Source organism: Sinocyclocheilus grahami, unplaced genomic scaffold (assembly GCF_001515645.1).
Source record: "Sinocyclocheilus grahami isolate Dianchi unplaced genomic scaffold, SAMN03320097.WGS_v1.1 scaffold3410.1, whole genome shotgun sequence".
NCBI lineage: Eukaryota > Metazoa > Chordata > Actinopteri > Cypriniformes > Cyprinidae > Sinocyclocheilus > Sinocyclocheilus grahami.
This window is the reverse complement of record NW_015508537.1, coordinates 5,182-21,684: the sequence shown is the minus strand read 5'-3', so window position 1 is coordinate 21,684 and position 16,503 is coordinate 5,182. Positions and strand designations below refer to the sequence as shown.

The 16,503-nt window shown below is 35.5% G+C and overlaps 1 protein-coding gene and 1 pseudogene across 1 annotated transcript; one reads left to right on the top strand and one right to left on the bottom strand.

Annotated features, from left to right (window-relative positions):
* Positions 1 to 3,406: 3,406 nt before the first annotated feature.
* Positions 3,407 to 9,768, bottom strand: LOC107576259 (major histocompatibility complex class I-related gene protein-like; annotated as a pseudogene).
* A 75-nt stretch (positions 9,769 to 9,843) lies between these two features.
* Positions 9,844 to 16,111, top strand: LOC107576260 (class I histocompatibility antigen, F10 alpha chain-like). The gene is made up of 5 exons (XM_016262476.1): positions 9,844 to 10,020; positions 13,092 to 13,337; positions 14,447 to 14,779; positions 14,968 to 15,081; positions 15,366 to 16,111. Exons 1-5 carry the CDS (start codon positions 9,975 to 9,977, stop codon positions 15,437 to 15,439), a joined length of 813 nt encoding a protein of 270 aa, XP_016117962.1. The 5' UTR covers positions 9,844 to 9,974; the 3' UTR covers positions 15,440 to 16,111.
* Positions 16,112 to 16,503: the final 392 nt, after the last annotated feature.

Sequence of the window (16,503 nt, the reverse complement as noted above, 5' to 3'; positions counted from 1 at the left end):
TCTTTATCTCACTGTCATAATAATCAATCTGTTGTCCATCCAGTGTAGTTACAGCAGAAATATCTGGGAATCCTGCAACCGTCTGTCCATTTATTTCAGTGTAAAGTGTGATGAAGGTGTGCCTCTCTGAACAAACAACAAGACAACATAAAGCTCTCAGACACCACATTAAAATTACTGTTTGCATGTTTCAGCATTTTCTTTTCACTTCATCAATACTTTTGCAGTTTCATCATAAATTAGGCAACACTGGAAAGGTTTAAACTTAAAACTCATCCTGTGAAAACATTGTGTTACATTATAAACTGTACTATAAAACCTTTTGCGGGCTCAGTTTTTGTGATATCAACTTCAAATTTGGAGCATCACTAGGTTAGATATACCGATATATTTTTATAGCAATTTTACAGTCCAAATTATTTTGTCAAACAAATTTCATATAAAATAAGTTCAGTACATTGGCTTTACTAAAACTTCTAGAACTTTTTTACTTGTTCATTTTTCAAGCGTTTATAATCTTATAATCTTATAATCTGACACTGATAATAATAATCAGTGTCTTCTTTAAAAAGACCAACCTTGGGCCTGTATTTCAAAGCATTCTTGAATCTATGGATCTATGTTAACGGGTTAATTTGCATCCAAATGTTCATAACTTTAGTCATTCATGTAGGACTAGATAAAAAACTAATTTGATAAAAAGGGAGAAAACAATAATAATAAATTGTTTTATATTTGAGAAAATTAGAAAACACCACATGATTTTCTGTCAGTTCAACCAGGGATATTATCAATAGCTAAAACTATTCAAAACATTTAATATAACAACACTGTTAATTAAAATAAAGCTGAAATCAAACAAAATTAACAATAAATATAATACAAATATTAGTTGAAACTAAACAAAAAGGCAAAAAACTGAAATTAGTTTACGTTGAAGCACTAAAATAAACACTTATTCAACATATTAATAAGACTAAAGGGAAGTAGCTGAAGGCCTCACTGACAGAAAAATCTTTCTTTCCTTTTTAACGCCATGCCAGCTTCTGTGGCTATATTCACGAGAGCCTAAATATGGATTTACTTGATTAGCTAACAGAGAATTCATCCTTTAAATGATGTTATGAAATGAATCTCACCTGAGTAAACAAAAGGTACGCAGATGAAGAAAACGATGACCTTCATTATGGATAAAGATCTACGCATTTGACTCTCAAATAAGCGTAGCTGTCAAAGAGCGCTGCAAACACTCTTCAAAAACTTCACCACATCCACAGGAAGAAGTGGTTACTGAGGGAAGCTGCAGGTCTAAATAAACAGTTTCAATACGGATGTTTAAGGAGGAAAGTTTTACTCACAAGTTGACCGCTTCATTCAGTAACCATTTTTTTCCCAGACAGACATTCGATCAGTTCTGTTAACAGGTAGATCTAACACTAATATTCAGGTACGGAAATGCTGCAGAAATTGAATGAAGTAATCAAACGTAAAATAACACTGGATAGTCTTCACTGTATAAATAAATTCAGACAAGTCCTTGCACAATCCAGTGCCAAATAAAGCCCTGTCCTCCTGAAGCTCCACAACCTCTCGTGAGCCAAAAGGTGCCTTACGCGCCTTCATTTTCATTACCAAGAACAATATTTCAGCAGCAGTCACATCGGCCCTTGAGGAGGAAAATTATGCAATTGACCCCCGGTTTCACAGACAAGGCTTAAACTAGTCCTGGACTAAAATGCATGTTTGAGCTGTTTTAACTGAAAGCCAGTTGCACTGACATATCTAAAAATTTGTCAGTGTTATTGTTTTGTCTCAAGATGCACACCAGTAATGTTTTTTTTTCTAAATCACATTTATAAAAGCTACCTAAATTCCCTAATTGAACTAAGACTTAATCCTGGCTTAGTCTAAGCCCTGTCTGTGAAACCGGGCCTTAGAGTTTTCTCAGCTAACACACGATGTACCAGTTATGTAATCTATAGGTATGTTTTGGTCATTTCATGATCTAATAATTGGGCGTTAATAGGACATTGCATGCACATGATTTCATTACCATCAAATTACCAACTCAAAACGTCATCAGTGCTAACTCTTATGGTTATAAGAAAACCAAGAACGGCCCAGCTACATATCATACTCATAATACTTTAGTCATTTCATAACTTATTGGCAACATAACTGCAAAGTCATGGGTCTGATAGCACACGCACATCACTGAGACGTCTATTTGACGTCTGCATTACATCTGCAAGACGTATTTTTTAGAGTGTTTGCTCATCTGCAATACATCTACAGGACGTTTCCTATCAGATGTCAAATAGACGTTTAGAAGATGTCTTTAAGATGTTTATGATGTAAAACTGACAGAGCAGATGCTTTCCAGATGAAGCGATCTTCAACAGACGTCTTGCAGACGTACCTGTGCAATCTGTACTTTCATTACCATCAAATTGCACGTTCCTTTAATGTGTTCTGATGACTAGAATTTGCTATTTAAATCGTCAGTGACAAAATTTCCCTTGAGATAAAATGTTAATGTTGTAATGTAACAAAATGTATGTGCTCTTTATATATGATGTTATATACAGCACACGCCTCCACATTTTAAACAGATAAATGCGTGAATAGTGTAACATCTGACAGGACAGTTAGTTTTTCTGAGGGGAGAGACTTATTTTTAATTTCGCTACAAGATACGAAAATAACGTTAGAATAATGACAACATCTGACAGCAGATACACATTTTTCTCAGACACTTTTCACTTAAAAAACAAACATTTTTTATTTAAAAAGTTCATTATTTTACTGACAAAATATTTAAGTTTTTAGTCTTGTATATTTCTTTCATTAGATCCGATAACATTTTATTATGTCATATGATCATGTTACAACATGCCCCCCAGATGTTACAGTGTACCCCACCTATATGGGGCATGTTGTCACATTTCACTTCTGTTCTTTTGGGACAAATAAAGAAAGTATACAATGTTATTATGAATCAAAACCACGTATTTTTACTTGACAAGTGTGAAATTAATGTGGGAAAAAATATCGAAAAAGAGAGATCTGCATGGTGTTCTTTTTTTAATGTTTCATTTTAACAATAAAAACTCACAAAGCTAGCTCTTTAAAAAATGAATAATCATTAAACGTATATATCTTGAAAATAAAATATTCTGCATTTACAGAACCTTTTCTTTTACACTTCTGCATTGTATAAAGCGCTGTACAATAAAGGTGACAACTTGACAATATTTACAAATGCAAGAGGTGAAAGAAGTTCACACACACACACACAGTAATACATCTAATCACATGCATCAAAGACACACGTTATTAATGTAAGTTTCATGTACACACAACTGTACTGCTCATGGATGTTATACAAAAGTTCTCATCACATCTATTATCCATTATTGTCCACCATCATCTGTTTGCCCACATCCAGGGACTGTGCAGACGATTGTCCATCGCTGTCGGCCTGTGTTACAGGATGAAACGCTTTCTCAGACTTTGGTTTCTGAAAATTTATGTCATAAAGAATAAAAGAAGCTCTTATTAATTACACTAAAGCACCATGTGACAAAACAGCAAACCCTCTCAAATGCTGCTTAAACATTTGGCTTTGTTTTTATAAACATAGCAAAGTCAAAGCTAACATATCTTACACTAAATCTCTGTTTCATCAAACCAGTACACATCTAAAACTTCTAAAATATATTATTAGATCAGAATTTTTGAAATGCAGATTTTCTTTTGAAAAACTCTTTCAATACAGTTTTTATTGAAATGGTTATGAGACTTTAGACCAGCCATCAGCTAGATTAGTCTGAATAAAACTGGATTATGCATTCATGCATCTTGATATTATGATCACGGAGAGACAAGTTATTAATAACAATATGTCTAATTTCTTGATATCTGAAGACGTTTTGGAGTAGGTGCTAGCATTCAAACATTTGTAATCACCCAGACATTCTAGTGGCTACTGAAATTAGGCTTTGCAGTTTAAAGTGAAGATTACGCAGAAATTCCGCATTGTGATGTGTAATGGACATGGTTCTGTGTATCAGTTATTGATTGGATGGATTGGAGAATTCCTGCATGTGTCACCAAAGTCTGTCATTTCACCAAAAGATCCAGTTATGACTTTAAGAGGAAACCCACACACGTGCACAGATGAATCATTCACAATAATAACATGCATTTAGAAAATAGATTTAATTTCATGTCAACTTCAATGTCATTTTATTCATTGTAAAATAACATAATAATGATTCGCAAAATTATTAGTAAAGCATATTAAATTCCATCTTGGTCACGTGTCAAAAACATGAAAATGTGTGTGTGAATCCAAACTTTTGAATGCTAATGTCACTGCAGCTGATGAGACCACTTGAATGAGAAATAATATCAGCTCAGAGATCGACAGGTAAACATACTTACCATAAGATGCCTTTTTTATGTAAAATGCAAGCAAAACAAAGCTGCTGCTGCGCTTGATCCCAAAAATATGGTAAGAATTCTAATGTATAACTCTAGAGGACCTAAAATAGACGCACGTGAATAAAAATACACAGAAACAGTCAAATCGGGCTGCAACAACTGATCAAATCAATAATAATCAATACAAACAAATATAATCCACGCATATATATAAAAAAGTGATTCTTTGGGTCTGATCCTAAAAAGCCACTGTAATGGTTTGATCTATGTGATTCTTTTTTTAAGACTGACTCATATTGACATCGTCTTCTTATTCAACTTTGGTGCATTTGTAATACAAATGAAAACAACTCTGAGTGCTTTCTGGCTGTATACAGCGTCATATGAGGAGAAGAACGCACACAAACAGCACCGTGTATCAGTAACATGATATATACTGAATAATGACTTAAACACACAAAGCTGTCACATGACTTCAGAAGACCTGAAATAATAGACTGAAATACAGTCTCGCAAACTAATTTCTTGATATTTTTTCTTTACTTGCTTTTGGAGCTTGACGTGAAAATCTTTGTAGTGAGAGAGAGAAAATAACCATGAACACAAAGCATTAAAAGTATGATTAAGATTTTTTTTTTAACTTACTGTTGTTACTCTTAATCTTGTCCTCAGTCAGAATCTTCCGGATGGTCCCTGTCTCGTGCTCCACCACACAAACATACTGGTGCGTCAACCAAGTCGTCTTGAGGAACATTGAGGATAGATGTCTTCTGGAAGGTCCCATCCTCATTTGGTAGTAACTGTCCACGATCCACATCCTCATCGTGATCTTCTCCATTTCTTAACCAGGTGAAAGTCACTCCTGATGGGTAAAAACCTGTGGCAAATTAAAACATGGAAGAAATATTGTGATTATTCCTTAATAATTTCAGTAGTAGTAGTTGTACATACATTCTACTGAACAATAGTAATACATTTCTGGCAGAAACTATATATTTTTGACTCTCAGAGCAGTTCTGGGGATGTTGTTCCTGCATTTATGTCCTATTTAGTGAGAAGGCAGATGCTGAAATCACCGCGAGCGTCACGCGCGCTTCAGTATGTGTGTAGTAAACAAAACCGCGTGACATTCATTCAGACCATAGACTATGATTCAGACAGACACAGAACATGCAGGATTTATATTTAAATAGCCTTTTGCGGCTTAATATTTACAGATACTAGTCCATGTCACGGTTTAAGTGTAATGACCTTCCTTTGAATAATTCATCCAAACTTTGACAAATTCCGTGACATTCCGCTTTATACAGTAAATACCGTTGACTGGATTCCGCAATTCCATCCATGTTTTCCGCATCGCGTAACTCACAGGGCCATAGGCGTACCTTGTGGGAAGGTCCAAACTTCACCTCTGAGTCTCTGTCATCAGAATCCTGCGTGTTGAGGGTCCTGAGGTGTGCACCAACCCATTTAGAGCATCTGTAATGAGCCGATTTCATGGCTTTGTTTTGATGAGGTTGACTTTGGAAAAAAACACATTCTGAAATTTCGAAATTATCATACATTATGGGTTTTTTTCATTATTGATCGTACATCATACAGAGGTCAAAATTATCGTACAAATACGATAATTATCGTACGTCTGGCAACACTGAGCTGCAGTGATGTACTAGACCAGGGGTGGGCAAACTTTTTTGACTGGAGGGCTATCTCAGGTTTTTAATATACTATAAGTGAGGGGCCGCATAGTATAATCATGACAAATGAAGCTTTAATTTTTAGAAATTCTATATTGTACTGTATTATAGCGAAAGTATACATGCCAGTTCTATTCTAGCACCATCTCTACTTTGTTTTTTTGTTCTTTTTATGAGCATAAAATAAGCATATATAATAAAGAGAAAACATATAAATAGAAAAAAAGGAACGGAAAATATGTGTATAAAACAAACAGAAATTATAGTGCCATTCGTTATAAACAACATTTATTATAAACTCCAAGCCAAAACGAATACATAAAGCGAAAGTGAAACTAGAGGCGTCTGGGAATGCATCGATCCGAATGTGCCATGATAAAATTTATAATCCGGAAAACAGCAGAACCAAAACCCAAATACACACTGACTAAGCAAATAAATATAGCTAATCCAAACAATATTATTTTTATCACCCATGAAACGCATACTCCAATTTGACCCATACTTTACATAGTTTTCTTATTTTCAGTTTTATATTTTCTTATGTACAAGTTTTATTGAAGAAAAAAACAGAGAACTGCATGTGTTATTAAATGTTTCCGTTTATTTATTTTTTTCCATTTGAAACTCACAAAAGCTAGCCGTCAAACTATTATTATTCAGTGAACTGTATATTTACAAAAAAGGGTTATTTTAATTTAAAAAATATACAAATGTGAGTGGTGAAAGACAAGATCACAAACAGTAGTACATGTAAGGTGCCCATCACACCTGATATTAACATAAGTTTAATATCTAGACAGTATCTGGATGCTCTTTAGATCATTTGCATTTGCACTTATGCATTCATGTGTCTCCAGTGTGTTTTTAGAGACGCAACGCCACACAGATGTCAGAAAGTGTTCGTTATGTGTTTGTTTGAGCATGTGTTCATCTTGTTTGGGAAAACAGGTCAAATAATGCATACACTTTGCATTCTAAGTGTATTTTTTCCTTCACATTGCAAATGTCAAAAAAAAAAGATAAAAAGTTGATGTTTCATTCTTTGTGTCATTGGATACACAAATTGTTCCTATGCAAATTATGACTTTTTGAAATGTTCCACTAACAATGCAAGGATAACATTTTAATGCTAACGTTTTTAGAACGTTTATCAGTGGCAGTTGATAAACTTTGATAACTTTGAGAGAAACTTTAGAAAATGTTACGAGAACGTTCCCTGTTAGCTGTATTATTCAACTATTAGACATGTTTTAGTCACGCATGCATGCTGGAAATCATCAGATCTCCCACATCCTGAAGATTCCTGATCGGACTGGAATCTGGGGAAAGTGCAGGTGATTGGAGAAAACCCTTCAAAGACCTTTGTTGATGTAAATATCGCTTTCAAAGAGTGAAACTGGCTGATACCCACTTTTTATCTGCAAAGAAATGTCATAAATATCAATTAAATTAGGATATTTTTAATTACACGATTTGAATGACCACTGAAACAGCATGCGACCGATTCCAAATCTCAGATTTTTGCAATTACACACTTAACTGGAATTATAAAAACAGCAAATCCTGCAAATGTCTTTAAGCTTAATGTTGCTTTAAGACAAACATTTGGCTTTGACTGTTTTTGTAAATATAGCTTGTAAATATATTTCTTGACATTTAAAGATGTTTTGAAGTCAGTTTACACTAGCATTCAAAAGTTTATCACATGTGAATTTAACTGTTGAAGATGAGGCTGTGCATAATGTACAGTATTTCAAAAATAATAGTGATCTTCTACAATAGTGAAGCATTGGCTTTATATAATTCCACCTTACTGGAATTATAATCAAACATTAAAATGTGTGTAAATCTAAATGTTCGAAAGCTTGAGTAATCGCTGAGGACATTCCTATCATCCTACAGCTAATGAAACCACTGGAATGAGAAAAAAGAGATGTAAACATATACTTACTTTACGAACAAGGAATTCAGTACCAATATACAGGACAATGAGGACTGCGAGGATGACTATCAGTACGAATATCACATCCACAAGTATTTTGAAGTATGTTTTTGTAGGTCCTTAAATATAAAATATATAAATAAATAAAAAATACAATAATACACAGAAACAGCAAAATAAGGTTGAAACAACTTACTGATGAAATAATAACAACAATACTGATAATAAAAAGTTATTAATTAGTTAGCTCCAGGGTCACTAACAAGATAAAATTGTTAATTGGAAATAAAGCTAAAATAAAATAAAATAAAATATAGATATTTGATTAAAAAAGTTTTTGTTTAATGAAGCAATCCATGAGAAAAGAAAGAGACATTAATGACCTATTATAATAATTAAAATAGATCTACTTGATGAACAAAGAGAAGTTCTCAAAAACAAGCTACCTCTTCCCTCAAAATCCCATTTCCTTGTCGTCAAGAAATATATCCAGTCAGTGCACTTATCTCTATAGTATTGTTTTAGATAGACAAGTTGTTCTCTGTCTTTGTTCCACTTCTGCACTGTGGGTATTGCTTCTGGTACAGATGCAGTGTATCTGAGCTCCTCGAGGTCTAGAGAGATGAAACCCTGTCCATCATAACTGTACTCATCAAACCCATGTATGTGTCGAGTCACATAATCCCAACCACATCCATGCATCCTCTGATACCTAACACCTGAGGAAGAAAAGTGGGAACCATAAAATGTTTTTTTTTTTTTTTTTTTTTTTTACTGTATAAAGTAATCTTTCACATTTAAAACTGTAGTATAAAGTATTGTAACTCACCATGCGAGTGATTCAATTGCTTCATCAGAAAATGAATATTGATTTTGTTGGTCTGCTGGAATCGTTCTCTGATCTCTGTGTATTTTTTCCATGTTTCTGTAGATGCAAACTCCTTCATCCAGTCCTGTTTGGTAATCAGCTTCTTTATCTCACTGTCATAATAATCAATCTGTTGTCCATCAAATACAGTTACAGAAGAAAACTCTGGGATTCCCGCAACCGTCTGTCCATGTATTCCAGTGTAAGTAGTGATGAGCGTGTGTGATGCTGAGAAAATATTCAACAAAGACAAAGTTCTCGAGCATGATTAAACACCACATACAGTGTCATAAATCAAATCACTATAAAATACCACAATCCAAATGAATATCAATTGATTAATTTGAGACACTAGTCCCACTGAAAACTATTCCTAGCTTTTTGTTTTTAATTATAGTTCATATTCATGTTCTTTGGAGAAGTGGCCAGGTTTTATTTATATATTTATTTTCTTTTGGCCAGAGTTCTACTTGTTTCACTCATTTAAGCACATTTTCTGACTGTGAATCCAGTTTTGATCTTTACCTTAGCAACCATACCAAATCTATTCTATTAAACACAGCTCGTGATTTTCTGTCTGTTCAACACACGGAAGTAGCTGAAGCCCTTGCTGACAGAGAAATCATCGTTTAAATGACTTTACAAAGCAAATCTCACCTGAATGAACAAAAGGTACGTAGATGAAGAAAATGATGAAGTTCATTGCAGATGAAAATCCATTAATTTGACACAATACTTTGTGTAGTCGTCGAAGAGTGCTGCTAAAACTCTTTAGCATTTGCCACACCTGAATTAACAGGAAAAACCGGTTACTGAGCGAGTTACGTCAACTTGGGAGTAAAAGCTTCCGCCCTAAACTTCCGTATTAAGACTGTTTATCCAGAGCTGCAAAGACATGTTCTGCGGCTGCGCTCAGGAACCGGTTTTGATTCAGGTGTGGCAAATGCTAAAGAGTTTTAGTAGCGCTCTTCGATGACTACACAAAGAATTGTGTCAAATTAATGGATTTTCATCTGCAATGATCTTCATAATTTTCTTCATCTACGTACCTTTTGTTCATTCAGGTGAGATCAGTTTTGTAAAGTAATTTAAACGATGATTTCTCTGTCAGCAAGGCCTTCAGCTACTTCCGTGTGTTGAACAGACAGAAAATCATGAGCTGTTTTTAATCTGATATGCAATTTTTTTCTCAAAAATCTTAAAAAGCCAGGCTAACAGAGCTAGTTAATAGATTCAGTGTTTGCTGATCTTTTGTGGACTGAAAAGCAGGATTAAGTTTTGTTGAAGCTGCACTGAAATGTAGTATTTTCCATTGATGTGTACTTGTCTCATGCAGGCAAATCAATCTAAAAGGCAAACGTGAGACAAGCCTGAGCCATCTATGCACATTTTAATGTAAATTAAAGAATAGACTTGCTGTGCAGGCATGTCTGTTTTCCACGGCGCTGTGAAAGATGGTTATCTGTGCAAAAGTATTGATTTTAAAAATGGCTTGATTGGATGGTTGTGGTTTGCTATCAGTGGATCTCATGTGAGTGGCAGGTTGCCCCGTCATCAGAGCAGGCAATGACAATTTTATGATCGGTTTATAAAGGCTACTACGAGCACCTTTTCCCCATTTTTATCACAGAATAAGGCAGGAAATGTATAGTTTCTATAGGCTACTAAATATGTAAATCAGTACTGCATTATTCATATAGTTTATTTATTACCTGGAGATAGTTTGAAAAACGCACACAAACCGTATATTTTTGCAATCGTGTGTTTATTGTCTTCACGTTTTTTCTGCTTTTTATTCAGCTCAGCTACAGCGATAGCCGGATGTTTTTGATTTCCTGTAAGTCATAAGCATAAGCTGCGTCCGAAATCGGATACTTCCATACTATATAGTAGGCGAAAAACAGTATGCGAGGCGAGTAATGTGTCCGAATTCATAGTATTCGAAAAACAGTAGGCGAGCAGTACCCGGATGACCTACTACTTCCGCCCGAATTCCGTAGCATGCATACGATGGACACTTTACTATCCCATGAGGCCACGGGAGAGGAGGCGTCATATTCGAAAATGGCGGAAGGCGACGACGCAGCTCTTTTCAAGTGTAAAATTTGCTAGCTAAATCGGTGATTGTACTTGCCTTATTTGATAAATGATTGACAAGCTGTCGACGAAGGCTTTGATCTGCAAGCAGCTGACCGACGCCTCCTCTGAGCTGTTGATCCAATCAACGTTAAAACGCAGATGAAAGCTGTAAGAATTACGTGAAACATTGCTGATGTTCGCGCAGTAGTGAGGGCTCTTTAAATTTTGGCGCTGTTGGGAAGACGCATGTCACGTGACAACATCAACATGGCGGATGTAGTACGTCCGAATTCCATTCATACTACTCGCATTCATACTATATAGAACGTACTTTTTTAACAGTCGAGTAGTACGTTCAAATGCAAATGTAGTACCTACTAAGCAGTATGCGATTTCGGATGCAACCTATGGGTGACCGTTAAAAAAGTTATGCAAATCTTCCCACATAGTGACGTAGACATGTGGGGGTGTGTTAGAACGAGCAGTTTTAGGTAGGCGTGGCTGAACTTTTATAAAGAATATCTCTTTAGATTTGAGACTTTAGTCTTTGCAACTTTACAGATCTTCTTTATGCACCAAGAGCTTGTAACACTCCAAAGAGAAAGGAACACTTGAAATCGCAACATATGACCCCTTTAAAAACTAACTCTTGAACTTACATCAGCATGATAAAATCGATATCAAATGACAAAAAACATGTTTGAAAACAAAATATTTGAAGTGAAATTTAATTAATTAGTTTGTCTCACATCCCATTAGATTACATGGAGAGGGCGGGGTTTATGACCTATACTGGGACCAGCCACCTGGGGGCGATCGAAACGCGATGGCTTCACTTTTGAGCACTAGTGAGGCACGCTTGGTCATAAGTCATTCCTTCTGAGTCTGTTTTGGACTTTCTGCACGAGAGCGCCCTCCGGGTTCGAGTATGAATTAAACATACACTGCATGAGAGTGTTGAGCGGTCCAGATATTCACTTCTCCTCATTTTGGATACGAATAAAACGTCAGGTCATGCATAGACTATCGATACGGTCTCTTTGAATTTAATCTAGAAACCAATACATGAACACACCTGTCCGAATAAAGTACGGGGGACGAATTTACATTTCATTAAAATTAAATATTAAAAATGCAGCTAATGTTCTAGACAGCAATATAAACAAAGGTGCCCGTCCTCTTTCATTCTTGCTGTTTGATTGGAAAAAGTTTAAAGGGCGTCAAGGGGTCTTGTCTTTATTATCTGACTAAAAACTATTACTTTGAACTTTTATTACAGTATTTATTTAAAAACCGTAGAGTGCCTTAAAATAATTATCACAACACTGATAAAACAGGATTATACTGATTTTCTCATCCTCCGATTTATACTTATCAATCCTGTTTTTATTATCATTATCATTCAAAAAATTAATAAATTCAGAACAGGATTAGAATATAATTCTATTTTAAATAAGACAAATATTTTTTTTCTACAACAATAGTGTTTACAACAGCAAGACCACCATACCCTGTAAACTCAATAATAATAATAATGGGCCTAATAGTCTATAATTCCGTTTCTAATTCCAGAGTGATTAAGAGGTGCAAAGAAAAAATTATTTAACTTTTACACTTAAAATGGTCTTTTCTGTTCTGTTTCTTTTTCAAAACTGCTTCATGGCATTTGCTGTTATCAATACAGAAGCATCAGTTTCGATACATGTCTCAGCAAGGAGCACAGCCCTATTAAAAGCCGTGCTCCATGTGCCCCTTTTATACTTTGAGCACCTGCTCCTCCAAAGGTCTCTGCACGGCCCTGCATCAGAGAATAGATTTAGAGAACATGAATATAAAAAATAATGATAATTTATAATAAATACTGCAATATTCCTTAAAAAAATTTAATGAATTTTAATTTGATGGTGCCTTTAAAAGAAAAAAACTGAAAGACTTGTCTTTGACATGTCTTCAAACAGTAATTTGGTTTATGACACTATGTGGTGTTTAACCCTGGTTAAGAGCTTTATGGTGTTGTGTTTTTTGTGATGCTGATTGTTTGTTGAATATTTTTCAGAGTTACACACGCTCAAGTCTACATACACTGGAAAAAGAGGACAGACGACTGCTGTAACTACACTGGATGGACAACAGATTGATTATTATGACAGTGTGATAAAGAAGCTGATTCCCAAACAGGACTGGATGAAGGAGTTTGCATCTACAAAAACATGGAAAGAATACACCAAGTTCAGAGAACGAGTGCAGCAGACCAACAAAATCAACATTACTGCTCTAATGCAGCGATTCAATCAGACACCTGGTGAGTTACAATACTTTGTTACATGGCTCTCTGAAATACTTGATTCTGATTGGTCAGTCTTGACATTCTGAGGTCTGTTATTCGCCATAATGACGGTTGTCAATAGAAACGATGTATAATGACGCTTCTTTAATGTCTCAGATCGTGATGCGGATATAATCGCTCTCATTTCATCTCATTCATCATATGCTCAGCAGCCTCAGTTGCTGAGCATATGAAACCAGAGCACTATGGTAATACTGGTGGTATTCGTTCGTCATGTTGTTCGTCATGTTGCTAGAACTATTGTTTTGTACTCTATCATGGATTATAAAAGTGAAAGTGACGTGTGGCCAAGTATGGTGACCCATACTAGGAATTAGAGCTCTGCATTTAACCCATCCAAAGTGCACACACACAGCAGTGAACACACACACACACACACACCGTGAACACACACCCGGAGCAGTGGGCAGCCATTTATGCTGCGGTGCCCGGGGAGCAGTTGGGGGTTCGGTGCCTTGCTCAAGGGCACCTCAGTCGTGGTATTGAAGGTGGGAGAGAGCGCTGTACATTCACTCCCCCCACCTACAATCCCTGCTGGTACAAGACTCGAACCCACAACCTTTGGGTTACGAGTCCGACTCTCTAACCATTAGGCCATGACTTCCCCACCATTATATTTATTATAAATATACCTTAAATCTTACCCGTTTAGAATAACCTGCGATGGACAGGTTTTCATGTGCTTGTTATTTATGTGGTGAAAAGCTGTATAATAAGTGACATAATCCCTTAATTGTGCATCTTATTCAAAGCTGCTTGCTAGTAACTGCTTTTCTTCATGGAAGCTTTTCGTTTAATGAGCTAATATAATAAAATATAACTCATATCAATATTTCATGTCTTCTTATTTACTTATGCAGCATGTAGCCATGTGATAAGCAGGATAGTGTTCATCCAGCCAATTATCACAAAACAAACCCCGACAGGGTGATCAGGAGGAGTCTTATGTCACCCTGAAGGGCTTTATTTGTACATTATCCCTTACTTATACTACATTTATAAACAAAGGATTATATTGTACATTAAAAAAAAATTAAGAATAGTATTATCTCTCGCTCTTTCAGGTGTTCATGTGTATCAGAGGATGTATGGATGTGATTGGAATGATGAGACTGGAGAATCACGTGGGTTTGATGAGTACAGTTATGATGGACAGCGTTTCATCTCACTGGACCTGAAGGAGCTCAGATACACTGCATCTGTACCAGAAGCAATACCCACAGTGCAGAAGTGGAACAAAGACCGAGAACTGCTTGATTCTCAGTGTGCTTACTGGCTGAGAAAGCTCTTAAAGTTCTCTAAAGCTACTTTTAAGAAAACGGGTATAGTACCAAAGTTAGCAGGGCAGAGTTTGACAGAGCCAACCCAGAAGACTGAGAATGACACTAAGACTGACGGTAAGTTGAAACCTGGTTCATTATTCTCCATGTACTGTACATTTGACTTATTTTAGGGGCCAAACACATCAGAATGCCTTTACGTTTTTTCTGTTAGTGTTTTTAGGTTTATTTGTTTTGTTGTTGTTTAGGTTTTTCTGCCATATAATTCATTGTGTATTGTGTATATGTTTCTCTGTGTGTTCTAGGATCTGCATCATATGCTTCATATATCATGCCTACAGTTGTTATTATCAGCCTAGTTATTTTAATATCAATTGTGCTGTATGCACTTTGGAACAAATGGAATCACCTCAAACTTTGTAAGTATTAATGTTGTGAGATATAATTCCCATCATAATTGCAAATGTTTTTACATGTGTTTCTGTGTGTGGCAGTACAATGAAACAGAATACAGTGAATGTGAACCTGTTGCTGTTTTATCAGTTCCATCAGTTTTTTTTTTCTTTTTTTTCTTTTTCTAAAATGATTAAACGATCAGAAAGAATTCTGTTGGTGGTGTGTGTGAAATGATAGGTGAGTCCCTTGATAATGTTCTTTAAATTTAATTACAGCATGTTATACCTCTGCTTATCTCTCTTCACAGACTACAATAAGATCAAATATTACAGAGATGTTCACAGTGAAGCACATAATCCCGTTCCAGAACCTCCAGATTAATAGTTCCTCACCAGTGGAAGGATCTTCACAGCGCTACCCAACAACTGAGACATTTGAAAAAGTCCAAGTATTATCTTAAGACTAATAAAGACTCTTTTCAATGAACATTCAGCAATACTGTACATACTTAAAATATTCCTCTTTATAATTTTACCCTTTTATTCCATCTCTAATCTTGAGATTATAGCATTTATTTTAGAATGAATCACTTTAGCTGCTTTTCCACCGTCGGGCCAAACCGTTGTGTTTACTCAACCGTTCCATTCTGTGCTGATCTGGCCCAGCCAGTATAGACATGGTTTCATTTTCCACTGTGGGTCTGATAACGATGCTCTTCACGAAAATACAATACGTTAGTCGTTGTCTTGGTAATGCAAGAGTTTACAGACGTTTTGAGATGTAAATAGCGGCCGCGGAGAAGTTTTCTTGAGTTTACTTTGCTCAAATAGCGCGCTTGACCAGCTACAGAGAAACCAGTAGCCAGGTGGCCAATCCTGAGACGCGACGTCACTAAACACTTTCTGTCAGCAGGGTTTCTGGGCCAGTTTGTAATTGTGCCGTGCCAAGCCAAGCTCAAGAGGAAATATAACCATAACCATTTCTTATCATTCTTAGAACCGTTCAGCCGATGGTGGAAAAGCAGCCTTTGTTGTATTCCTCATTTGTTGCTTTGAATTTTGTTAAATGAGAAAAAAATGTAAATGTTTTCTTAATGATATTTGATATTGTTGATATATATATTTTACAAAAAAAACTCCTAAAATCTTTACCAAAACCAATGATTTTTTTTCAGACTGTCAATAGATAAAAATAACTAATATTGATTTACTACAAAAAAAAAAAAGTTAAATTTTGAATTTGCAGAAATTTGCCTCTAAATAAGCTTAAGATATGACACAGTGCCATTTGTACCATTTTAATGGAGGCATTAGAATTAATTTTCCCAAAGAAATGTTTGTATATTTATGTACATATTTTATATATGTAATTATGTACGTGCATATGTGTGTCAATATGTGCCTTATTTTCTGTGACAATATATGTATATATTTCCTTCTGTGTTC

Excerpts from the sequence above, each read along its gene's own strand:
- LOC107576260 (XM_016262476.1), top strand. The coding sequence starts at position 9,975 with ATGATCTTCATAATTTTCTTCATCTACGTACCTTTTGTTCATTCAG. Across the intron at positions 13,338-14,446 it reads GCGATTCAATCAGACACCTG|GTGTTCATGTGTATCAGAGG; the intron begins GTGAGTTACAAT and ends TCGCTCTTTCAG. Across the intron at positions 14,780-14,967 it reads GAATGACACTAAGACTGACG|GATCTGCATCATATGCTTCA; the intron begins GTAAGTTGAAAC and ends TGTGTGTTCTAG.